The sequence below is a fragment of the Melozone crissalis genome, unplaced genomic scaffold (genome assembly GCF_028551555.1).
Source record: "Melozone crissalis strain CALT ecotype California unplaced genomic scaffold, PUWL_Pcris_2 ptg000005l_1, whole genome shotgun sequence".
NCBI classification, from domain to species: domain Eukaryota; kingdom Metazoa; phylum Chordata; class Aves; order Passeriformes; family Passerellidae; genus Melozone; species Melozone crissalis.
In genome coordinates this window covers 57,977,349-58,003,071 of record NW_026535783.1, presented here as the reverse complement: position 1 = coordinate 58,003,071, position 25,723 = coordinate 57,977,349, and the positions used below count along the sequence as shown (strand labels likewise).

Here is a 25,723-nt window from a genome sequence, read left to right as displayed (position 1 = left end):
GAAGAGGTCTGGCAATTATTCTGTACCTACCTCAGGATCTGCCCAAGACAAATTCCTGCTAAGCCCAGTGGGAATTCTGCAATTGATTACCTCAGACATTTGATTGGCGTGAACAATTACATTGTCTATGGCATGTTCACACTTGAAAGACTTATTATTAACAGTTTATTATTTCAGTAAGAGTTTTTCTGATGATCTGGCTGTACTTGTGAGTTTTTATATCAATACTGCAAGTCTGCAGATGATACAAAACTGGGAGGAGCTCCTGACAACCTCCAAGGCAGGGAGGCTCTGCAGAAAGATCTTGATAAATTAGAGAGAGAGGCAACCATCAACCATACAGAGTTCAACACAGGAAACTGCTGAATTATGCACCTGGCATGGGGCAGCCCTGGATGTACAGACAGCCTGGGGAAGGAGAGGCTGGACAGCAGTGCCATGGAAAGGGCCCTGGGGCTCTGGTCCATGGCAAGCTGAACATGAGCCAGCAGTGCCCTGGCAGCCAGGAGGGCCAAGCGTGTCCTGGGGGCATCAGGGACAGCATCAGCAGCCAGGCAAGGGAGGGGATTGTCCTGCTGTGCTCTGCACTGGGGCAGCCTCACCTCCAGTGCTGGGGGCACTTCTGGATATCACAGTATAATCAAGTCACTAAACTATCAGAGAGCATTCAAAGGAGAGCAATGGAGATGGTGAATGGACTTCAAGAAAGCTGTATGAGGAACAGCTGAGGTCATCTGTTCTGTTCAGCCTGGAGGAGACTGAGGGGAGACCTCACTGCAGTTACAATTTCCTTATGAGAGGAAGAGGAGGGGCAGACAGGCCTCTTTCTCTGTGGTGACCAGTGACATGATCCAAGCGAATGGCTGAAGCTGTGTTGGGAGGTTTAGGTTGGATATCAGGAAAAGTTTCTTTACCCAGTGGGTTTTTGGGCACTGAAACAGGCTTCCCAGGGAAGCAGTCACAGCACTAGCCTTCCAGAGTTCAAGAAGAGTTTGGATAATGCTCTGAGGCAGAGGTGTGACTCTTGGGGTGACCTGTGCAGGGCCAGGAGTTAGACTTGATCCTTGTGAGTCTCTTCAGCTTATTCTGTGACAACTTAAAATGAAGAAATAGTTTGCAGCTACATAAAAAATGAAGCAGCACTTAGGAACATCCTTCAGCACTGGAATTTAGTTGTCTGTACCAAATAATTCTTAAAATCCTCCCTGGCATTCTTTAGGCCTGGGTCAATTAATACTTTCCCTACCAGTTGCTGGAGCTAAAATGGGTACCAGATCATTGCCAGTAAGTGGTCTGTGTATGAACATCCTGTTTGGGTAAGAGAGTATAGCAGTAGGGACACAGGTTGTCCCATGATAGTTTTGCCTCAGTGCCAGAGCCAATACTCAAGCACACTTAATTCACTTTTTTAGACAGTGTCACAAATATTTAGGGCACTTAATGGAAAAAGCTTCTGCTGGTATTAAAGCAAGTTTATTTCTTACTCAAAACTATTTACAAATTCTTCTATCTTGTTTTGCAACTTGACAGCTCACTCTGTAGATCCCTGCTGCTATGTAATGTTCCAGGCTCCACAGGCAAGAGTTGTACCATTGCTAGAATGACAATATTTACAAAAGAAGGTGATTTTAAAAGTGTATATTTAAAAAATGAAAGTTGAATATCTTTTTGACTTGTTTGTTAACAGTCAAAAATGTCTTTAAAGCTTAGCGACATAAAAAAGGAAATCGCTATTCCTCCTTTCAAGCCATCTTTAGAAAACTGCATGAAACAAGGAGAAATGAAGTACAACTTTGCAGGGAAAGAAATCTGCCTGAAACCAACTAGACAGTGAACCATGCCCAGCAAATGCACCTTTTCTGGTCAGTCCGACAACAGACATATCCGCAGCAGAGAAACACTCACTGGGTTTTAAGATGGCTTTGGAAGTCTCTCTGAATTCTTCCACTGTTTGTAGCCCACATGAAAAAATGGTGGGCAGAGAGAAGGAGAGAAATGATCCCTTGGGAGAGATTCTGAGCCACGACTCATTTCTCTGGCCCCTTCCTCTGCTCTGGCTGGATAGCCAGCTGTGTCCTCAAGATGTCCTGCAGAAACAGAGACATTCTTTCCTAGAGGTCCTGGCATTTAAGTGTGCTTTCACTTTCCAACCAATTACAGAGAAACTGCGGTGCTTGGCCAACCAAACACAAATTAATACTTACTTATGCATTTCTTTTACAATGTGTTTTATATATACAGGTATTTCACTCTCCTCTCTGGAAACAGAGGAACAAAATAACTGCATTGTTGCTATGGAACAAATACTCTAGCTTCCAATTTTTTAAAACTTTGCACTCCAAATCAGCCTATTTAAAAATCATAGGCATGTCTCCCCATGGCAGATTGTTATTTTTAATAGCTTCTTTCTAGTTGCATTCTTTTTATTCCTACAGGTTTGTATTTCTTTACTTAAAAAAAAAAAAAAATGGTTATTTTTTTGTGTTTCCTTTAGTAGAAAGCTGGTATTTTCATGTCATCATTTGACTTTGGGAGCCAGAGACTGAGAACAAGACAAAGAAAATTCTGGTAAAAATGATGACAACTGGCAAGGCAATGTAGCAAGATTCCAAATCTTCCCAGGCTGTTTCCAAGGTACTACTAATACTGTTACAGTATAGACCTGTGTAGCATCATAATGCATGCTGTACGGTATATTTTATATTATATTTTACCAGGATTTCAATAATACCATTATGTAGAATTCTTAGAATGGCTTTACCCTTTGTCCCTGTATCATTTACAGTTTTGTATTTCAAAGGTGTGTTTCCTTTTCACTACAGTAATTAATGGTGGCTGAAGTGAAAGGAGAGAAATACCTCCTGAGACACTTTTAATAGGCCTGTCTGCACCAGCACATAGAAATACTGCATGTGAAAAAAATGTGGCATGAGATACTCTCATACCAAACAGTAATGATCAGTGTTTTTGAAACTGATACATTTGCACTTGAGATGTGAACTTGAATGGCAGGAGACTTGAGTTTCTCAAAAGAGCAGGCCTTGGTGTGGGCAAGGTCTGTCTGGCTACACGGATGGGACTGATCATCCCATGATGCCTGATGGAAGACAAAGTCACACACATGCAGTCTTGGAAAGAGTCAGCATGGAACAATGATTTCATATGAAATATGCCTCATGCTCATGAATTTGGGTTTGAATGGTGGGCAATGATTTTCATATGGTCCTACTGTGTGTTTCAGCCCAGTGTGAACAAAGTGCCTCTTTCGTGCAACTTCTGAAACAAGTTTCTGTGCAGTGTCTGGTCTTCCCCTCACTGCATTTAAAAAAAAAAAAAATTAAACACAGGGCCCTATTCAGCCAAAAATAACCCCTGCAGCTGTAGTGCCTGAGCTCTGTGAGGTCTCTTGTTCCCTGAAGATATTTATACAATTCTTAAAGGAAAAATATCTCCTTTCCAGCAGTCACAGAGGAGAGGAGGCAATTAGACATAACAATGATCCCATCCAGGAGAGCTGTTGTTCTGTTCTCTGTCACAGCAGAGAAAGCTGTGCCTGTCCACAGTATCCAAATCTCCTGGGCCTAAATGGGCAGCAGAGAGCACTGGCTGCAAGTTGTTTTCTTGGCCAAGAGTTTTCTTATTTGAGTAAGAGAAATGTAGAAATGTGAACAGATCTATTTCATGCTCTGGTATTTCAAATGCCACTTCTGGACCTAGAAAGTGGAGAAGCATGTGGAAAGAAGAAGTAACTTAAAGGGTTTCACAGCAGAAATCTCACAATAAGGGAAAAAGGGGTGTGCGTGTGTCATTCTGCACACTTCCTCTTGATTTCCGGGAGCAGCTTAAAGGAAAAGAGGGCATCTGTGAGTTCCTTCCACCTGAGGCCAAGTGGGTTTTGTGCAGTTTCCGTTTCCCCATTTCTCAAGACTTTTTCTGCACATTTGTGAGAGAAGTGTGGAGGTGAGAGTTAACAATGGAATTAAATAATGAAACATACAAAAAACTGAATCGAGGAAAGCTTTCCCCTCAAGAAAGGAGGAGAACTCTGAGGGTTATAAAGTGGATTCACTTTTGTCTTTCTGTTTGTCAGACAGGCTGTCCCCAGACCTATGATATAGACCACTGGCTATCATGCAGGAACTGGCATGGGATTCAGATGTTTCCCACAGGAAGCAGACAGAACTGGAATAAGCCTGGTGAAAATGCACAACAGGTAGTAGAGTAGATACCTTTAATCTTCTAATGCAAATAACAAGTCCAATTTAAGACTGATTAGGATTAAAGAAGAACAAAACTTTTGAAATATTACCAGTTTCAGAGGTCAAAATATACCTCTTCAAAATATCCTTCAGAAAAAAAAAGTTAGGCCTATTATATGTTAATCCTTTTTGTGAGGCTGTGGGTGAAGATTATTTGTTCAGATGTCCTTACCCGTAATAAATATTGTATATGGCAGTTCAGAATTTCAAATTTCCTTGCTGACACTTCTTTTAAGAAGAGAAAACTTAGACCAAAAGATGAGAATGCAAACATTTGGTAATTGTATGAAAAGGTTGCTGGATTTTTGTGTGATTTCTGTTTTGGTTTACCTGTTGTGCATGTGTTTTGAACATTAATACCTGAATTTGCTATGCTTAGAGAGCACTTGAAAACATACAATTTCATCCGGACAGTTTTCTGCACTAAACTAGGAATACCAGTAAATTATGCTGTATTTGACTTATCACTTATTAACACAATTACATAATACAGTTTTTAATGCCATATTAAACCTGTATGGTTTGTTTCTCTAATGATGGCCTGAGTATTTGACAATGCTCTTTTGCACATGAGATAGAAACACACAGTTCAACAGGAAATATGTTTAGCTCCATGTCTTCTCCAGTCTCCAGAGAAGCAGGGTCTCAACCCTTCAGATAATTCTTTCATAGCTGTAGCTCTTAAAATATGTTTTCACTTGTGCTTATGCTATCTTATTCCCAAAGGCCTTTGGCAAGTAAGCTGCTAGTTTATGCAACCCTGATTTAGTGAAAATAAAATAGGCACAAGTTCAACATGAAGCATACACGTAGTCCCACTTGAGATAAATGAAAACTTTGGGGCCACAGGGCTAAGCTTCTATTAGGTATGCCTTGGTCTCCAAAGAAGATGCTAGATCCTTGATGAGGATTTTGCTCACTGGCAAAATGCTGGGGCTTAGTGGGCATTTTTAGCATCCCATTTCCTTGTTCCACAGCCCAAACTACTTCCTTAGGAGTATTTACGACAGCGCAATAGCCAACTCATTTCAATAAACATCCCACTGGGGCCGTGTTGTGGCTCACCTGTACTGCCCAGTGCAGAGCTGTTTTGAAGTCCTTGTCCACCAGAGTTGGGTCTGCTCCCTTGTGCAGCAGAGTCTGGGTGTGCTGGGGTCTGTTGTGGAATGCAGCCCAGTGGAGTGAAGTCATTCCCTGCAAGCCACAAACCCAGAGGGCAAATTATTGTCACTCATAGGAGCACCCTTTAAGTCTATGTAGATAAGCTAGGCAGCCCTGAAACCATCCAGGGTGGACACATTCTTCCCTCTTCACCCTGATTTGAAATATTTAGTAGCAGCTTCTGAATTAGTGGAGTCACGAGGGGGAACCAAGCAATTAGCTTTTTGGAATTATTACAGAAAATGGATACAAACACAAATGCTTCCTCCATATGTGCCTACAGCCTGTTATAAGTAACATGTGGTCAAGGCCATGATGGCTGGGGGGACAGTTCCTCCCTGCTCAGCTTGAATCCTGCAAGAAAAGCCTGGCTTAGGCTGTGCCTTGGCATTACACAGTATGATGTTTGTGCTTGGTCTTATCTTTGATCCAAAAAAAATATTATAAGCTATTACTGCAGCTGGCACTTGTCAGCAAGCTAAAGAACTGACAGAGTGATGCCCACAAAAAAGTCACAATATAAACATTTATATATTTACTCTTCAGGGAGAAAACAAAGCAAATGGTAGTTTATTCAGCTGCATTTTTATTCCATCTTAGCTACATCCAGTCAGTCTTAATAGATCAGAGAATTCATGGCCTATATTTGCACCTTCAGCATTCTTACACTCACCTGTACTTTACTCTATATCCATAATAATTAAGAATTTCCTGCATAAATTGACTAATTTATTATGTTTCTAACAAATTTCTAATATTTTCAGGTGGGGCAACATTTTCCTTTCGGTAGGTGCTATTTTCTCTCTTATGAGAAGAAATGCATTTCAAGGGTCTTGCCTGATTTCCAAAAGGATAAAAAGCATTAAAAAAAAAAAAAGAAAAAAAAAAGTTGAGTGGAAAAGCAATTAAAACTTTAACTAGAACGCCAGTAAAGCCAGTTGGAAACAACCCAGGTAAAGTATGAGCTATATGGATGCAGACAGATTATCAGTGCATTAAAGTGGAAGCTCTTTGCAGTGATTTTCTGACTAAAAGCCTGAATGCCGTGGCATTAATTTCTCTCACTCATCACACATCTTATAAGACTTTTAAGTTCCCCTGTGGCCTAAGTATGGGTGATAACAAAACAAAGCAGTTGAATGAGAGCAGTTTTGGTTTTACTTAGGGTTTGCAAAGCTTAATCATGGGGGTTTCGGTTTTGTAAAACCAAAACTGAGGGTAAACTCCTGCACCAACTGAAATTATTGGGAGCTCTGGCATTTACATCAGTAGACGTGAGGGGCCTAGCACTGTTGATGGACAAACATTATCTGTGAGGCATCAGAGAAGTGATTTCCAGCTGGGAAATGAGTACAGGTCCTGGGGAGCATGCAAATCACGGAAGAAGGAGAAACTACAGCGTACTAGGCCATCTTTCTGTTATCCTCTCTCATTGCGTTGATATGGCCAAGAAAAAAAATCCTTGAAAAATCAGCTTTCTCTCTGTTTCTACTGTGGTAGCCAGCAGAATCAGCTGTAAGATAAGAGTGTAAAACTGTGGATAGTTTTCAAAAATCACTATAGTACAATGACAAAACTCAGAGAGGTCAGTAGCGGATGCTTAGTGCAAAAACATAAGGAAAAAGGCTCGACAATATACTGCCACCTAATATTTTGGTAATCAGATTAAAGACTTCATATGAAATCCTGCCCTCTAAAAGGTAAGGATGCATTTTCTGAAATATTATTTATTTTAATTTTCTTTGAAATTTTTGATAATTTTTGTAGAAAATGGTAATTTTTGTAGAAGTGTCCATTTTTTAATCTGCAAAACCTCCAGACCAATTAATAATAATTCTCTTTTCATTTCCATGCCATTTATGATATCACAGGCTTATATCATCCCTCTGATGTAGTTGCCAAGCTCAAAGTCCTGTTACAGTTAGTATGCTCTAGTTAGCCTGCCCATGTGAGAACGCTGCTCTGTAACTGTTATCATCTTTGTAGTCCTTTTTCTGTTCCTTTTCTTTTTTCAGCTTACTCTTGTAGCCATTGTGGCTGTACAAAGGATTCAAACAGAGCTTCCTGTTTTCTTCTCCGTTTCCTTTCTAATATTCTGTGCATTCCACGCGTCCTTTAGGAGCACCCAGCTGAGCAAAGAGCATTGAGCTGTTTGTCGCAGCAGCTCGCTCCCGTGGGCTTTCTGCAGCCCTGCCCACCCCATCTGCGCTGGGTGATACCACCCTGGAGTGGCATCTGTAGGTAAACAAACTGCTGCTCTCAAGTGGAAACACGAGAGTGGTATCAGAACTGCCACAGCTGAAGGTCCAGCAGAAAACAGTCTTAGAGGTGAGAAGGACAAACAACTGCACATTCATAAAAAATAAGGAGCAATATGGGACATAAAAAGACAAACCCCAACAAATGGTTGTGAGAAATATAGTGAGACACTTGTTTTGCTCAGATTCAAGGCTTTTACAGGGAATGTTTCTTCACATTGTCATCTACAGGTTGCACTATTAAACCCACAGAAAGACATGGTTGTGGAAGCTATGAAACCTCCAGATGTATTTCTTATTGTTTATGTGTTCATGCATTCATCAGGGTGATTTTCTCAAGAGTCAAATGGGAAAACTGAAGTGTTTTACTTATGCCAAGAGAACAGCTCTGTTAGCTGCAATCATTTATTAGGATCCACATTTTTCAAAAACATGAGTATTCAGGGCTTAATACTGACACTTGAACACATATATTGTCAGTGCCAAATGACAATGAGATGGACTAAAAGTTCCAAATTGCATGTAGCAGTGCATTACAGCAAAATATTCTGGTTTGAAATGATGATCCACCATTCCATGCAATTCATTAGTAACATAGTTCTACATCAAGACAATGCATGTGTCTGGTTTAGAGTGTTGTGAGCAGGGTCTGCAAACCTTTCAGTGGGTAAGAAAGAGAAAAATATACAGCCCTCTGGCCATTCTGACTCTGTGGAAAAGAGACACATCCTTGAGCAACTGTCAAAATTAATAAAAACATATGAAAATACACTCAAAACTTCTCTTGTGTCTTGGCTTCTCTATTTGGACAAAAACATGTGGGAAGTTAACTCTTTCCTATGTACAATGTATGTACATGCAGGACACAACTCCATAATGGAAGAAAACAGCACCAATTTTTGTGCTTCCGTGACTGTTCTGTGTAATGCCAGCTCTCTGATACTTTTCCTGAGAACAGGAGTTGAATGGTGGGATCAAGGAATCATTGAATAATAGAATAGTTTGGGTTGGAAGGGATCTTAAATATCATCTGGTTCCAACCTGCCTGCCATGGGCAGAGACACCTTCCACTAGACTAGGCTGCCCAGAGCTCCATCCAGCCTGGCCTTGAACACTTAGGATTGGTAAAGGTGAAGACTTGGTCCAGTGTCTAACTTCAGAAGAATAAAGGGAAATTCTTGTCTTGATAAATAATTAAGAGATGGATTCAAGGTACCTCATAGCTGCCTCAATAGAGGGAAGCTTTATTAGCCTACAGGTGCATAGTACATAGAAAGAAGAAAGAGATAATACTTTGCAGAGTTTAGCAAAAGCATTATAGAAATTTTTGACTTAGCCTTATTGTAAAATTGAACAGTTCTATGCTTCCAGTGCCAAGGACTGTGATTTGTAGCACAAGCTCACTCACCTCATTGTCCTGGTGATTAATTTCACTAAGATTTGACTGCTGCAGGAGCAAGCTCAGAAGCCTGTGGAAGCAAGATATAATCAGTGTTCTGTACTCCTGACTAAACTTGAAAAACCGACAGTTTTAAAAAAACAAAACGTGCAATTTCATGAAAAATCAGTATTAGCAATTGGCACAGGTCAGAATCTTAGGTCTCAGCTTTGTCATATGAGCAAAACAAATTGGACTTTAAGGCTTATGGTAACAACAAAAGTTTAGAGTTTGGAATTAAAAGAAGATCCACTCAGAATAACTCTTATGTTGACTGCTGGGCTAAAATCAGAATGTAAAATACTGTACATGTGTTCAGGTTTTGGTAGCTTAGAAATTTGCTGCCAACACATTTTATAATGTCCTAAGTAACAGAGATGCCAGCTTCTGTAAGGATTTTTCACTCTATTTAACTCTCAGAGTAATGTGATGTAGTGTACACATTTGTGTGCATATGTGTGTAGATGCATGCTTGCTGAATGTTTACACACACAAACCCCAATATTTTACAAGGCCATACAGAATGTCTGCTGGAATAGGGCCATTATTATGGCTTAAAATATAGCACTGCATACGTTCACATTTTATAGAATATTGGACTACAAGCACTCATGTCTGGTGGCGGGAAAAATAACGTAGTTAAATGAAATATTATTCAAGTACCATAATATTTTAACACCTTTTCCTTTTGTTATCTTGTGAAGATGTTCTGAAATCACTACAGGTTTGGCAAAGCTGGCTGTGTTCTATAGCAGGATGCTATTTGTTTAGATCATGTATGTGGCTGGACCATGAAAATTAAAAACTCCCTCCATTCACATGCTGCAGCAAAGCCAATCCTAATATGAATGAGCAGTTCTTAGGATTATAGCAAAATGAAGGATATATCCTCAGTGGATCAGTGTGCAAACCTGTGGCTCATCTAAAGGTGTGAATTTGGTAGAAACCTTCAGAACATGGACATGAAGAAGACATACTGTTTAGCAAGGAAAGTAAAAAATAATGAAGTATAAAGGAAGGAAATTTGATAAATGTAAACATAACACAGAAACAAATGTATAAAACCCTGCATTTATTTCTATGCAGAGGAGACTGAATAAAAATATTTTGCTACTTTTTATCTTCAGCCACTTCTAGTGTATCTTCTGGATTGAACTGTGCTCAGGTGTTTGCATCAGATTAACGTTTCATGTCAACTTTGTTCTTCCCTAATGGTAATAAAGAACTAGCTACATAAAATATTCAAAAGAAGATATTTACAGTTGCTTAGGGATGATTTTGACAATTCTGCAGGTGGAAATCTTATCTATAGGTAACATCATCCTCAAATTTGTTGAAAGTCCAAATTTAGGATTTTTTTAAAGTAGAGTCCCTAAAGGGTGATGATTGGGCAGATTCCAGCACAGGGATTTTGCTTTTACTTCAAATCCATTTGCATATGGATACAAATTCTTGTAGAAAAGAGGTGTCACATCTCCGTTTCTAAATGGAGTCATACTGCAGGAAATCTGAAAAGGATGACACTATGCTTGTTGTGAGTGGTTGGGTAGAAGTTTGTAAAAGTTAAGAAAGATTAGCAAAATGACTCAGAATTTCAGAAATTCCGTGTCTGAAAACAGATCTTGGTAAATACCAGCTAGAGAGGAAAACCAAAGTGAAATAACCATAGTATGCTTGTAAAACCATTTATCACAAAGTTTTGTAATCTGATATAGGACTCTGTGGTTCAACTCCTGATGTGATCAATGACACCACTGTATGTGAAAGAAATCTAATTATTTGACTAGAATGCTTATCATGAACAAACTTTGACTCAGTTCCACCATTAGACCACCATGGCAACATAAGTGCTACATTTAAATATGTAGATATCCACCCAAGCAGCTGAGGTTTCTCTGCTATCTACTCTTAAAGGCATAGATCAGGAATGAATTCTCTTTCCACCTTGCCTGTTAGGCTCTGTGGAATGCACTGGAGCACATAAATCAATTATCAAATCAATACATTAATTGTCTCTTGTCTTTCCATGCTGCCTTCAGCATGTGAGGTTGTAGCAGCAGACTGCTAGCTTTCAAATTTAGCTGCAAAAGCATTTCACAACTGGCCATTGCATATTCTCTTTTGGCAATGACATAAGATGACAAGGCACTGACAATGACCATGATGGGAAAACCTCTGCTCAGTGTTCCAGGCCTGTGTCTGGGCATGGAGCAAACCCAGTGGGAAGACAGAGGAAAACGAAAACCATGCAGAGCAAAGAAGGGTCTGTCTGTATCCTTGGAGAACGTGAAAAACATTCAGGGGACCTAGTGTGCTCCTGGTAGAGGAGATTAGTGTTCCCTTTCAAGTAGCAACATGTGTGGTGCTGTACAAACATTGTCCTCTTTCTTGTGTGGGCTTTGTTTAATGATAGGGACCTTCTTTCTGCAGAAACCTCAAATCATTCTCTCCAAGTGATGCATGAAAAGCAAAGACAGTGTGGAAAATTAATAAAGCTGTTAAAAAAGGCTGGAGAACAAGACCAGCAGAAATGGCCAGATGTCTGGCCTGGTCTGACATGGCTACAGCAACAAAATTATGGACTCAGTGATGAATTCCCATGAACATATTGCATGTACTGAATGTTTCACCTGTTTCTAATGTCATTCTATACCTTCAGGCATGACTTAGGGGAGTTTTTTGAGTGAATTTATTCAGATATACAAATCAAAATTTATTAAACTGTCCTATTGTCACAGGCTGGAATCAGAAAAAGAGAATCTTTCTTAAGAGTTCTGTGAAGACACTCTGTAGCTGTTACTCTACCTTCAGTAAAAGTGGTTAAAAATGAGCCAGACCACCAGTCATTAACTTCCCCTTTAGGGTTGGGGATTTTCAGAGAGGTTGTCTTGTGGAAAACTTTTCTCACATTTGCCAGGCTACTCAGAGGAGAAGTCCAGAGAAGGAGTCTTGTACTATTTCATGTGGTAGGACAAAAAGGTTGTTGGGCAGGGGAAACATAGGGTTTCAATCTCTCTTCTAATTATTTTCCCTCCTCCAGCTATTGCAATACTAAAACAGGCTCCTCTCTTTACCCGGTCATCGATCTCTGGTACACAAGCATTGCACAATGTTTTTCCTCCTCTCTACCCCCTTCACGGTAACCACTAAATAAAGACACAGGTCACAAGTGTAGCTGTCACAACTATTATTCCTGCTGTGGGCTCACCTTGGGGAGCCAGGCACATACCTCACGTCAGGCTCTGCGGTGGCAGCGTGTAGTGGCAACCTCCCGTTCTTGTCAGGTATGTTCTGCTTAGCACCATTCCTGAGCAGGCTGACACAGCCTTCCAGCCAGCCCTAAAAAAGAAATTGGACCATATCAAAGAGGAAAGTGAAAAGTATAAGGCCAGATCTTTTCTTGTTGATGCTGGGATTCACATGTGACTGCAGCCATTTCTGTCAACAGAGAAACTGGAATTTTTTTCCTCAGTAGAGGTTTCTCAGCACTGGGAGTAGTTCCTCTTTGGAGTCTGGGTCTCAAACTACCTCAGTTGTTAATTTCTCTGATGAAGTGTTTCATTTACACTGTGTTTTTTGGTTTTTTTTGGGTTTGTTTCTTTTCCCCCTGCAAGCACTAACAGTGATTAAAAACCTGCTAATTCCTCTATCACTGGCAGATACTACACATATTCTTGCACGTGAATTCAATTGTGCTGGATTAAACCTAGAACACGAGCACTCAATCTGATTTTGTCTGTGAGATTTTAGCAAAGATGGCAAATCAATGGTAAAAAGCCTTAGAGTGCGGTCTTATAAATGTTGTTGCAGAAGTTTGTACTAGTGGCAGTGTTAGACTGAAAATAGCACCAAAACAGATGGGATGAATCAGTTCTTGGACTAAAACCTTCTATTGATCACCTCAACATAAAAGCAAGTAAACAGTCTGGTTGTGACTGCATAAATCTTTCAGCATATACTTGTCTGAAGAAAACCAAGCATGAGTTTAAGTTTTTTGTTAAAACTTCAGCAGACAATTGACAAAGACCATTCCCTCTTGTATGAGCTATTTTGGATTGGCATTACGAGCATTTCTGAGGAAAATGTGTGGAATGATAGGGTCAAAACACCCCTGTTGGAGCTCTTGGTGGAAGTACAAGACCTCCAAACGCCACACACAGTCTTGACTGTGCAACGCTCCTGAATCCATTTGTCTGGACAGACATCACAGCAGAATTCTCTCTGGACCTCTCGTTATATCCCTCACAGAAACAGAAATGGAAACTTAGAAGCCTGGGTGGTTTTTAAGTCCTTTCCAGTAATTTATTTTTTTCCAAAGAATATTTTTCCCCTCCGGGAAAAGAGGAAGGAAAAAAGAAGCGTGACACTTATTATGGGATTTTTTTAAAATATCTTGCAGAGGAAATGTTTGTTGTCAAGTAAGCGGGGCATGCTCCTTGCACTGGATGAGAGTGCCTGTTTTGTTATTTTCTACACTTATTTTCTGGCTGAATATTGCATAGCTAAGCAGGAACGTTGTTTTTGTCCTAAATTTTCAGGAAGAAACTACGTGCAAGGGATGTCATTTAATTAGGCTGCCACAGTGTCTGTTTAAATGAGCTGGCAGTCATCCAGCTTAACTCATACTGTGCAGCCATGGCTGCACACTCCTTCCTCCTTTCTGTCCAATTAATGATGGAAGCCCAGTCTGCTCAGCTAACTTGGTCCCCACTTTCTCTCTGAAACCTGAATTACCTCCTGCAAGGAGTAGAAGACTAAGGAGAAAAAGACTATTGTTGCTTCAGTTCAGACAGGTTCTTAAGTACAATTCTTTTCCCAGATGTCTGAGTGGGATGTCTGCCCCTTCTGTAACTTGCAGGTAGACTGAACATCAGGGGCTGCATTGTTTATGATCTGAGCAAGTGCACCAGCACCTGCAGCACCTAGAACTTCAGCCCCCAACCTGGCCATCCAAAGTCCAGCATCACAGTGAAAAGAAGCAATGCCCTGGTTCATACAGTGTGCAGTAACACTTGCCTGCTGATCTCCAGAGTTTGAGACAGGAAAGCCCTCACTAGAGCATAAATATCTAATGCTGGCTGTGCAAGAGGGAGAAGTCAATCTGCCTAATAACAACAAGAGGGGACTTGCAGTGTACAAAAAAAAAGCAATTTTCTTGTGAGATCCTCATATCATGCACTGATTTTACAAGCCAAAAGAGAAAGGACACTCTGACAGGAGTGTCTGACAGGAGACCTGATCCTCTTGGAATAATCACTGCTCAGCTTTGCATTGTAGTAAAGCTTCAAAACCAATTCCACTCTTGTCTAGAACCAAATGTTTTGTGTTTTTTTTTTCTTCCTGTAGCATAAGCAGAAATCTTATTTGGTCTGCACATTTACTCCCTTCACTCCATCCTTGTCCCCCAAGTCTTGGTACCAAATAAGTTGCCAGCGATAAACTGGTACGTCCACAAGCATCTTGAGTATTAATATTAGCTCCCATCTTCAACAGAAGCTTCACTGTGTCAACCTGGCGTCCTGACACAGCATGCATCAAAGGTGTGCAACCTGGGGAAGAAAGCCAAATTTATTTTAACATTTGTTGTGTCATGTCTATAAGATTTAGTTTCTTATTTTCTAATCTTAACACTGGCAAACTAACAAATCCTTTCTCTGACAACTGTCCGATAGTTGTACTCGGCTTTTTTTAGTCAGGAAGTAATTTCTATGACAGTCGCTGACCGCTGTTTTTAAAAACAGCATGACTATATTAGCAAAAGTTTTGCCTCATTAAATCTGCTTCTGGAGGGAAAAGTGCTTTTCTGTTGATAAGTTCCCAAAATGAACTTTTGGCTTTGTACGCCATTTTGGAGGCTGATATCCTTCAGAATGACTAGTAACCAGATGGTGCTTGTCTAATTTTCTCAAACCCCAGCTTCATTATGTCTGTATATTCAAAAGACTTACAAAATCAAGCTGTTTCCCTCGCAAAGGTATAAAAGTTGGCCCTTTATGCAGAGAACAACTTAATTTGAAGTCTGGATTTGCTCTACAATATTTTATTTCCTGTTTTTATAGAAACTTTTCTAATATTCTGCAAAAATTTTCCGTTTTGAAAAACGCCTGAAATCTCCTTTTAAACCTAATACTCTAATTTCTTCAAGAACTGTTGTACAATTTAATTGCTCCCTCTTCCTTCCATTCTGTTAAACGTTGAAAAACAGCAGGAGATTTTCCTGCAGAATCTGACAAAGCATTTTAAAATTACTAGGCTGGGAATAAACATGAGTATTAGAAACTATAAGACTAGTAGAAACTTCACCTATAGTTGAAGAATAATTATTCTTACTGAACTCAATGAATTGCTGAGGAAATGTGCTACTCAACCTGAGGCTCAATGCAGAGCCTAAAAAATGTGCAGGATATGAGCTGTATGTTTTGTACTGCAATACTGCTCTTTAGTTACATTTGCATGGACAACCTAGGAGATAAGTTAGTTCCAGAGCTGAAGTACTCCTGGCCAGTCCATCTCCTCCTACTCCACCCACCATTCACACCTAGTCTTTCTCCCATTAACGAGTGGACAGGGACCATTTTGTCTTGAGTAAATTTTCTCTGCTAACCAGTAGATGTTTTAAAGATATCAGTTAGAATGCCTGGTTTAAAGTATATGAAAAATTGGTAGCTTGGTAAAAGCTGTTAAAGATTAGAAAAGACAGTGTTCATATGGACCCCTTATAAGAAACTGCAATTAAAAAAATACTTCTGACAAAAAAAGTTGTCCTTGAGAACAGCTTCCAGAGATCTGTGGCTCTTACTCACTTCGGAAATAGATGCATATAAAACCCATCCAATGTACAATAATTTGTAATAACATTAAATAGTAACTGGAACACAAAATGAGTACAGCCTGACAGATAAAACAGATCATTTAGATAATTGCACATTGTAACCATTGGCAAAAAAATTACTTGACCAAACCATTCAAACTGTGACTGTACACATACTATAACCTCTGCTTTAGAGATGTCAAGAATGTCATTTGGCATTGGTAAAAATATTCTTCCCCTGAAATGTCAGCAGTTTCTCAGCATACCCCTAAATAAGATAAATTAAATAAATGGTAAAGGACTGTCTAATCATAGTAAAACAGCTTATTTGTAATCATATAAAAATATCTTACAATTACAGGGGGAAGGAATTATCCAAACTGTGTATTTCCAGTGGATGTTCCAAGGAATAACTCAAATTTCCCATATTCTGCTACTAAATATAATTTTCTGAACTAAAAAATCAGAATAAAAAAATGGAAAGTTTAATTTGCAAGCTGAAGCCACAGATCTCCTGAGAACAAGCTGGGCTTTCATTTACCCTCTCTGTCACAAGACTCCAGGATGGAAGGATCCTCTCGGATCACTGCAGTCAGGGTGTTCACATCGCCGTTAGCTGCTGCTTGGTAAACCACAGCCAGGTCCATCTCCTCTGCTGCATCACCTGCAGACAAGGAGCACATCCATGAGCAAAGAGAGAGCAAGCACAAACGACAAACAGGAAAAATAATGACACTTGTCTCACTGAGTTTAAATGACTGTGTAACTTGGGGTGGAACAAAGTGTATCTAAACAGCACTGTGGTTTTTGTTAGTCATCTGAAAATTGGTTTTCATCATAACTTCTTCCAAAAACTTTCAAACATAGACACTGAAAGCACTTAAGAAAGATTCTGGAAAGTTTCGACTTGTAAGAAATCATACTACCGTAACATGACTTGAAAAAAAATGTAATAACTGAACTAGCTCGTAATATTTCTGGCTGCACTTGTATGAGATAGGATGAAATCAGGACTCAGGTGTTTTCAATTTCGGTGTTATCCTTGTACCAGTCAGAAGACTGAGGCTTTTCACTTCCCTGTAATATCCAAGGGAATTCTCTTCTCAGGAGAGTAAACTTCTGGCAGCAATGGTTTGTGTTGATAATTCCTGCAAAAAGGAACAAAGTGGACTATTGCTTGGAAGCCAGGAGAGGTTTATTTTGTTTGGCAGCTACAGTGTGAGTTATTATTTAAAGCAGATGCCTTGCAGGACCTGTTCTGGAACATTCCTCAGGCTTTTCTTTCTAAAGAAATAAGACTCTTTTTGCTTCTTTCCTTTTCACTTCCTTTCAGACTTGTCATGTCATGCTCCACATGTATGCACCTCCTTTGGCTTCAAGTGGACTATTAACCTCTTAACTCAAGGAGTCAAAAGACTAGATTTTTGGGTGCAGGATCAAATCTGATGTAATGGTAAAATGCTCTAGATATGTATTGTTGGTCAGAAACAGTCTCATGTTTCTTATCCCTATTAACTCAAAAATAAGCACAGCTGCAGTGAGCTGTACTGTTCACAATGGCTGAGGGTCTGTTGGGGTTTAACCCCAGATGCCCCCAATGTTCAGTCACTGCCCTGACCCCTGTGGGGTGGGAAGGAGAAACAGAAAATGGTAAAGTTATTGGGTTAAAGTAAGAACAGTTCAATAATTGAAATAACACATCATCATCATCATCACCACGGCCACCACAACAGCATCATTAATAATTGTAATAAAAGGAGAGAAACAGATGAATAAAACCTAAGAAAGGCAAGTGATGCACAATACAGTTGCTCGCCACCTGCTCACTGGTGCCCAGCCTGTCATGCTGCAGCTCCCCCAGCTCCATCCTGGCCATGCTGCTCTGTGTATGGCACATCCCTTTGGCCAGGTCGGGTCAGCTCTCCTGGCCTTGCTCCCCCAGCCTCTGGGGCACCTGAGCAATGCAGAGCACAGGACACTGAAATGTCCTGGATTTAGGGTGAGCACTAACTACGAACAACTAAAACAGAACTGTGTTTTCAACATTAGTCTCATACTAAAAGCAAAATACAGCGCTGTACTGGCTGCTAAGAAGAAAACCAACTGTATTCCAGGCTAAGCCAGGACAGGGTCAGAGCTATAAAACCTAACATTGTCCAGCCACTCCACTACCTTGATAGCTGGAGAAAATGCCTAAGTCACACTAGAGAGTTGATCAAAGATAATCTGATGACAGATTAAGTGACTGGTGACTTCTCTGTCCTGTCAAACTTCTGGAGATAGTATGACTACTTATATTTTTTAAGTGATAAAAGATCTATAAATAATGTTGTAAAGTATTAGCCACACTGCTCATGTTGTGATCAGATGTTGTATCAGATGAACTTACATGAGCTCTATGCTGGATTTCACAGCCTAGCCTAATTCTGCTCGTGATCTTCTCTCACTGGGTGCAATCAGTACTTCGGACTTCAAATTTGGCTGCCATGGAAACACAATCTGCTCTTACCCTGGAATGGGTTAGTCTGTCAAAGCTGGAACTCTGGGAAAATTAAAAAGCTGATGTTAATCTGCCTTTGCCACAGATTCTCTCTCCATTTCTCCTCAGCTAAAGAGAATCTAATTTATTTTCTTTCTTAACTGGTATTTTAAATTACACACTTCATAAAGTTTGTGAATAAAAATGTTAACTTGATTTTTATTCTGTTGAGGGGTCTGTTGCTGAGGCAACTGTTCATTTGGCTCAGGAGGTTTGTCCTGTGGGCTTGGGAAATCCGGAGGGATGAGGAGTCATTGGTGCTGGAGAGTCATCATCAGTAGGTGAAGAAAAAGAAGTGACTTCACCACTGGTTCAGTTAGTAATATTTCCTTACTACGTCAGACCTGAAGATGCCTCCCACAATCAGTACACTCAGCAAAAACATGTTAATGACAAGCTCAGGTCTGAGTGGTTGGTAGCTTGTGTTGCTCCTCTTGTCCTCCAGTCTCTGGAGGTACAGCCCGAGAGGGTGGTGCCAGCCCTGAGCATGGCTCCTCTCATGGCTGCTGTCGTGTACAGCTGCGCAGGTGCTGTGTGGATGTGCTACAGAGAAGATGCTGCAGGCACTGGGAAACAAACTGCGAGATGCAGTGAGGCAGGCTGTGAATCAAAGGGGCCCTCACCTCCTTTGATGCATTACCCGTGTAAATTTTGTACTCTTTTTTTTTGCCTTGTAGGTACTGTTAAGTATTCCTGCTGAGAGTCAGGAGCACAGAAATCTAGCCACCAAAGGGAAATCTCCATCTCCTGAGCAGAGCAGTTGCTTACCTGGAGGGTGCTGTGGCAGGAAGATGAGGACAAGGGTGCACTCCTTCATGGGTGTCTCTGAACATCTCTGCCCTTTCTCCACTAGGTAAAACCAAGACACTTCCCCTTTGCTTCTGCTGGGCTCAGTCTGCTTTCCCCAGAGCTTATTATCCTTTTGCATAAGGAGGGGAAGTAAAACTGTGGATGGATGGATGGATGGATGGATGGATGGATGGATGGATGGATGGATGGATGGAAAAATGAATGGAATGAAGTTTTGCCCCTGCCTCTTCTTGCAGAACACAGGCTCTATTCCTGTTAAAGGATGGTGGCATGAAGCCACAAAGATTTACACTTCCCCACCCACAAATCCAATCTGCCAGAGCAAGGAGAGGCAGGTGGAGCAGGCTGTCACCCTGCCTGGGAGCCTGGGCCAAGAGGAATGGATGAGTGCTCCTGTTGGGATCTGAATAAAGATGACTTACACTAATTCCATTTCTGTAGGGTGACATAACTTCAAGTGGCATGTCTTGACCTGTGTGATTGTGGAGGGGGAGTGAGAAGGAGGACAGATAAATGGTGCTCTGATGCTTAACATGACAGAGAGCAGAAAATGCTGGGAGAGCCTGGATGCCATTTGTGCTGGACGGTCTTGGCTCCAGGTGAACAACAAGACCACTTCATCTTCCTCCAGCTTACCCTGTCAAGGAATGGAGAAGTATGGGCACAAAGCTAGTAGGACATTTATTTTTGAAGACATTTTCCTGGGCAGAAGAGGAATGGTTCAGAGAGTGGGCATTTTGCAGATGGCAACAGTGAAGTACTGAGTGCTTGCGTCCCACCCTCTGTGAGCTTACCCTGCTGGGGGCTTCGCTGTGGCTGGGTCACAAGAAAGGGATTGTGAACAACCAAATGCCTGACTCTTCACCTTCTGATGTGTTACAGTTACTCCATTGCTATGCTGCAGTTCAAGAAATGCCACTAAGTACGGTCCCATTTCAAGGACATTTTACATTTTAGAGAATTGCTGTGATACTGGTGAAAGAAAGCTGTTACTCACACTCAGAAAGGCAGAAGATCCATTTCAGTGCTTGTGTATAGAGAAAGGCAGGGGAGAAACTGCTGACAGTAGTGGTGTAGAAAGGTCTCGAAGAAAAGATTAAATGACAGAGGGTGGTGCTAAAATCCTCAGAAACAATCAAAGTTACACATCAGTCTCTCTGAAATAACCTGCAGTGTTTTAAGGATGTATAATTTCTTCAAGGCAAAGTAGTTTTCTTTTGATCAAGAAAGAGAATATACCAAAGGAGAATTATTACAGGATTCAGAGCAGTGAAATTGTGATTTTCATTACCTTAATTTTCCTCCTTAATTCTTCTCTGATGTACTATGAAGAGTGCATGTTTTACATGATTTGTGATGTTGGCTGATTTGTTGTTCTACAAAGTGCACATTAGAGGCGCATAAGTGCATGCTTTCTAGCACATTGGATTTTTAAGTTCTATATAAATTTGCAGGAGCTTGGTGTACATGTTCATGTACATGTACATGACAATGATTGATTTTGGACTTCCTAAACACAAGATATTAAAAACTGAAGACAGAATAATAGGATAATTCACATTCATTGTGAAAAAGAACTATTTATGCATGTAATTTAGTACCCTCTCTCTCATAATCCCCCTTGTCTCCACCACTAGCCAAAGGCCATATATGACCTTCTACACCTGTCTGTCAGGACACAGTACTGTGTAGTTTATTGGTTTTCAGCACATCAGCATCCAGGGGCAGTGTGGGGGGGGGGGGGGCAGTTTTTGAAAAGTGTAACTTACTCTCTACTACTGCAATTTTATTGAACACTTCACAAAGTAATAATCCCTGTGGGTGCCTGGCAGTGCACGCACCAGTGCAGGCCTTTGTCTGGCTTCTCTGTTTATTTAGTAAACGTTTGAAATCAGGAACAGCAGACATTTATTTAAATGGCATCAAGCAATATTAGGAAGGAAGGGGTTCTGGTGCTGTTTGCCTTCTGTAAGTCCCACATTCCTGTTACTATTGTAAGTATTATGAGATATTATTGAGCAAAAGAATTGTAAAGAGACAGCATGATTTTCAGACTTGAAATGCTGGTGATTTATTTTTATTTATAGTTGGGAGAATCTTCTGATGTGTGGGATGGAGAAAAAAGGGTTTGTGTGGAGACCTGAATTTTTTTTTGGACCAAGACAGAGAAATTTAGTGTGTCTGAAAGATAGTTGGTATTCTTCCATTGTTATAAATTGCTGCAATGAAAGACATTTCCCTTCTCCTTGCTAAAAAAAGGATACCTGCTTAAATCAATAATGTACCAACACAATAAGATGGTATTTAGACACGATCCACTATACACAGTAAGTTTTAAACAGAGTATTCTTTGCATAGTAACCAATGAGCTCAGTATCCCATTACTGCGTGTTTTGTGCTCCTGCTTCCCATCCACCTCCCACGCAGCTACCCGGGAAGGCACGCAGTAAATCACAAAGCACCTAATGAGCAAGCATTCCTGCAGCGCCGGCACAGCAGAGGTGATGAATGTATAGTGAAGGGACCTTCTGGCAGGGGAGCTGATGTAGGTGGAGAGTGACACAGGCTGCAGGTGATTCTGGACAGAAATTAGGGTGGGCTCAGTGTGGAGAGTGGGCTGGCAGCAGAAGAGGGGCAGATTAGGAGCAAGGGGAGGTATCGGTAGATGTTGCCTCCCAACACTATCCCTTGTACCTGGATAAAATGGTTTGGGTCCGAGGTCTCCTGCACTGCCTTCTGCCCCCTAAATAATCTGGAGATTTGGCTTTGCCTTCTCCAGCCTCGGTGATATCCCAGCCTCATTCCTGGTACCACTTCCACTGGCTCCCTGGCAGCCATCCCGATGGCACTGAGCATGCAGGATTTTACCTCTGCCTCCCCACTCTGAGCCCTGCTGGACTGGCATGTGGCACAGAGGACACTCATAGTGCTGCAGAAGCAGAGGCTGGAATGGCTGGTTGGAGCTGCAGAAGCTCAGTCAGCCCCACACCTCTGTCCTGTTGGGAAAAATGCTCCTTAGGTCATCCACACATGATTTAGGAATACCTGTCTCTTTTCCTGCAGTACAGATCACCCTTTTACTGCACTTCCCTTTCTGCTTTATACTTGTTGGTAATAGATTTTTCTCTCTTGTCACTCAGTTTTACTTCCCACTCGTCCCCCATTACATGGGGGTCCCAGCTGGGCTGATGTAGACCAGTCCTCCAAGACTGCTCAGGCTTTGAGTGCTACTGTGGCTGAAGGGCAGCCATAAACCCACCACTTTATATGGGCTGTATTCACTTTGGGTTCACCAAAGAAGTATAGCCAAGCACAGAAGTACAACCTGTAGCACTCAGCTTCCCAAAAAGTCAGTGCCTTGTCTTCCTCCTGCTTTCATTTTTGTCCCACTGTCAGCCCTTTTGTTGTGGGGACTGTGTGGCCACGTCAGCTCAGATATTTTGCAGGTCTGCACTGGAAACTGTGGCCACTGCACACATATTGTTTGGTAAGTCAAGTTACAAGAGAAATTTGTTGCAACAGGCATAATCAAGCAATGACAGTGTCCTGCTTTGGGAACATAAAAGGAATGTTGCTACACTTGTAGTGGATTAAGCCGTAAGACAAATCTTGCATTGACAAATAAAGACATGAAATTTAACATTTTAACTTCAAAATCGACAGGAGACATTTGTATTTCCATAGCAACCTTACAATGTAGAAAATCTTTACATTGGGAGTTTTAGTGATATCTTAAATTTGCAATTGTGGCAATACTCACCTATACAGATAAATTTCCTAAAGCAAAGTATTTCACTCGCCAGCTTCTAGTCCTTTTAGTGTAGACTTACGAAAAGAAGCTGTTCTTAAATTTTTTACTCCATTTAAAACTGCTCTGTTTGCTAGTACTGCAACTGTTTTTAGTATCTATAACCACAAAAAGACCAATACAATATAAAGATAAATATATATATCTCAGTGCTAACCATAAGAGTAGCCAGATGCTGTTGCTATTCTGCTAAAAATTAATTTTTTTGAAATCACTGTAGCAATAGACTGAAATATCCATCCAGTCTAAAACTGATGGAAGAAATTCCTTTACATGAGACCAAAATAATATTTCCCAAAAATTAATGTTATTTATTCTGTCAAGTAATCTTAGTACATTTGCATGGGACGCATTGGAGGACCAGAGGATTTTGAAATTAGTAGCACGTGACTTACCTTTGTGCTGGTCAAACACGGATGAGGAACTGAAATCCATTGTGATCTATCTCATTATTTACAACCAGACCAGACAAATGCCACCTCCAGGGTTCTCAGGGTAGAATCTCATGTATTACAGTACACAGTTAAACGATAGCTGTCACCAGTCTTCCTCTCAGAGAATTAAACACGCTTTACGGCTGCAGGTTGTTGCCAAGGCAAGAGCCTGATGGAAACATTATATTCTGTTATGGACTGTCTTAAAAAGATGCTCCTGGAAGCCTGTCTGAGATCCTGAAAAATGCCATGTCTTCAGCGAGTGCAAGAGCTGGCGAGCAGCTCGGCGGTGCCGCAGCTCTCGCAGCCCAGCGAGGGCAGTGCGAGCGGCCCGGGCTGGCACACCGAGCATGTGCAGAGCCAGTCCGGGCCCGCCGCTCGCCCGTCCCCCCGGGGGTCGCGGCTCCGCGGGACTCACCGGGGCCCGTCGGGGCTCACCGGGACTCACCGGGGCTCACCGGGGCCCGCCGGGGCTCACCGGGGCCCTGGGGCGCGCTGCCCGCCCCGCCTGTGCCTGAGCGCGGGCAGGCCCCTGGTGCCTTCAGGCACCCCCTGAATGAGCACCAGCGCGGAGAGCACAGCTCGCAGGGCCGTGCTCCCTCAGTTTGGTACCACAGAGTTACAGTCAGTTAAGGGACAGTGAAGGGACAACAACTGACGGCAAACTGCTGCGGCTGAAGCAGAGAGCGTTAGCTACAATGCTGTATGTTAGTACCGTGCAGCAGATACACGGTGCACAGCTATGCTGGTTTGGGCTGGGGTAGAATTCACTTTCTTCAGAGCAGTGGTATGGGGCTGAGGTGTGGATTTGCTGGGGACAGTGTTGGTAACACAGCGATGCTTTACCTCTCCTTCAGCAGTGCTCACCCAGTGTCAAGGCCTTGTCTGCTCCTCAGTGTGTCCCACCAGTGAGGAGCCTGGGAGGGGTCACAGCTGGCAGGGGACACAGCCAGGGCAGCTGCCCACCAGTAACACAAATGACTATCCCATTCCATATGCTCAGTGTATAAAGGTGCAGGGGGAAGGAGGAAGGAGAAAGGAGGGGACATTAGGAATGATGGCATTTGTCTACCCATGTCACAGCTGTGTCTGTTAGAGCCCTGCTGTCCTGGGGATGGCTGAACACACCTGTTTGCCCATGGAAAGGGATGAATAAATCCCTTGATTTGCTTTGCTTGTGAATGTAGCTTTTGCTTTTTCTATTAAACTGTCTCTAACTCAACCCATGAGTCAATCCACTTTTACTCCTGCAATTCTCTCCTGCATCCCACTGTGGGCTACATGGGGCTGGCTTAGATCAAACCGTGGTAACAGGGGATGTCAGACCCAGGGTCCATAACTTCAAACCCAGTATCTGCCAAACTGTCTTCGCACTTTGTTTTTGATCAAGCCTCTGTCTTCCTAAGTTGAGAACTCAGACCTTGTACTTTAAGGGGAGGGGACCCTCATGATCTTTGCTTTGTGCTACATTATTTTTGTGAAAGAAAGAGTAATAAATGTACTGACATGGAATCTACCTTGAACACTAGATTACCAGCATTGACTGGGGTTTTGACCAATTCCTATTACTACAGCACATCCTAGAGACATATCCTACATGTCGATACAACAAGAGTTGAGTCTGGAGCTCATTCACATCCTGAGAACCTCCTTCTGAATAAATTCAAACTATGTGTTTGGGAAAGGATCGCATGTTCCAGGAAGCCACACAGACTCAACAGCTTGAAATTAAACACCAGAGCTGAAACTCTCCAGAATGTGGCAGTGTGATCTGCTGATCTGATTGACTGTGAAGAGGCATGTGGTAAGACAGAGAATCCAGAGACAGGCTGTTTCTCTTTTCTCTGCTGCTGATTGTTTTGTGGTTTGCCTTGTCTCAGGCCAGCCTTGTCATACTGAGGAGGGACCCACTGTATGGCAAGTGCTGTCTATGCAATCTGGGAGCAGGATATTACCATTTGTGTGGGCAAATGGTCAGCCCCTGACGGGCATCTCCTTGGTGGGAGGCTGGCTCCATGGGTGGCACCAGCAGGTGAAGTCCAGTCTAGGCTACTCTAATACATTGACTCGGTTCAATCAGCTGCCACAGCTGCTGACTTCATTGAGGAGGCACAGAGACTTGTCTCTGGTTAGGAATTTTGACCTGCAAATTGTCACCCCTAGTGATCTTGAAAGACTACAAAAGTGACCTTTGCTTTCTGCACA

The 25,723-nt window shown here is 41.7% G+C and overlaps 1 protein-coding gene across 1 annotated transcript in view; it reads right to left on the bottom strand.

Moving 5' to 3' along the window:
- Nucleotides 1-23,829, bottom strand: part of ANKRD55 (ankyrin repeat domain 55) — a 46,717-nt gene extending 22,888 nt beyond the window's left edge. Inside the window, exons 1-6 of the mRNA XM_054286184.1 lie at nt 23,480-23,829; nt 16,469-16,591; nt 14,535-14,665; nt 12,346-12,455; nt 9,087-9,147; nt 5,325-5,453 (exon numbers count right to left, since the gene is read on the bottom strand). Of these exons, the coding sequence (XP_054142159.1) occupies nt 5,325-5,453; nt 9,087-9,147; nt 12,346-12,455; nt 14,535-14,665; nt 16,469-16,591; nt 23,480-23,519 (594 nt within the window). The 5' untranslated portion in view covers nt 23,520-23,829. The remainder of the gene's footprint in view (nt 1-5,324; nt 5,454-9,086; nt 9,148-12,345; nt 12,456-14,534; nt 14,666-16,468; nt 16,592-23,479) is intronic.
- Nucleotides 23,830-25,723: the final 1,894 nt, after the last annotated feature.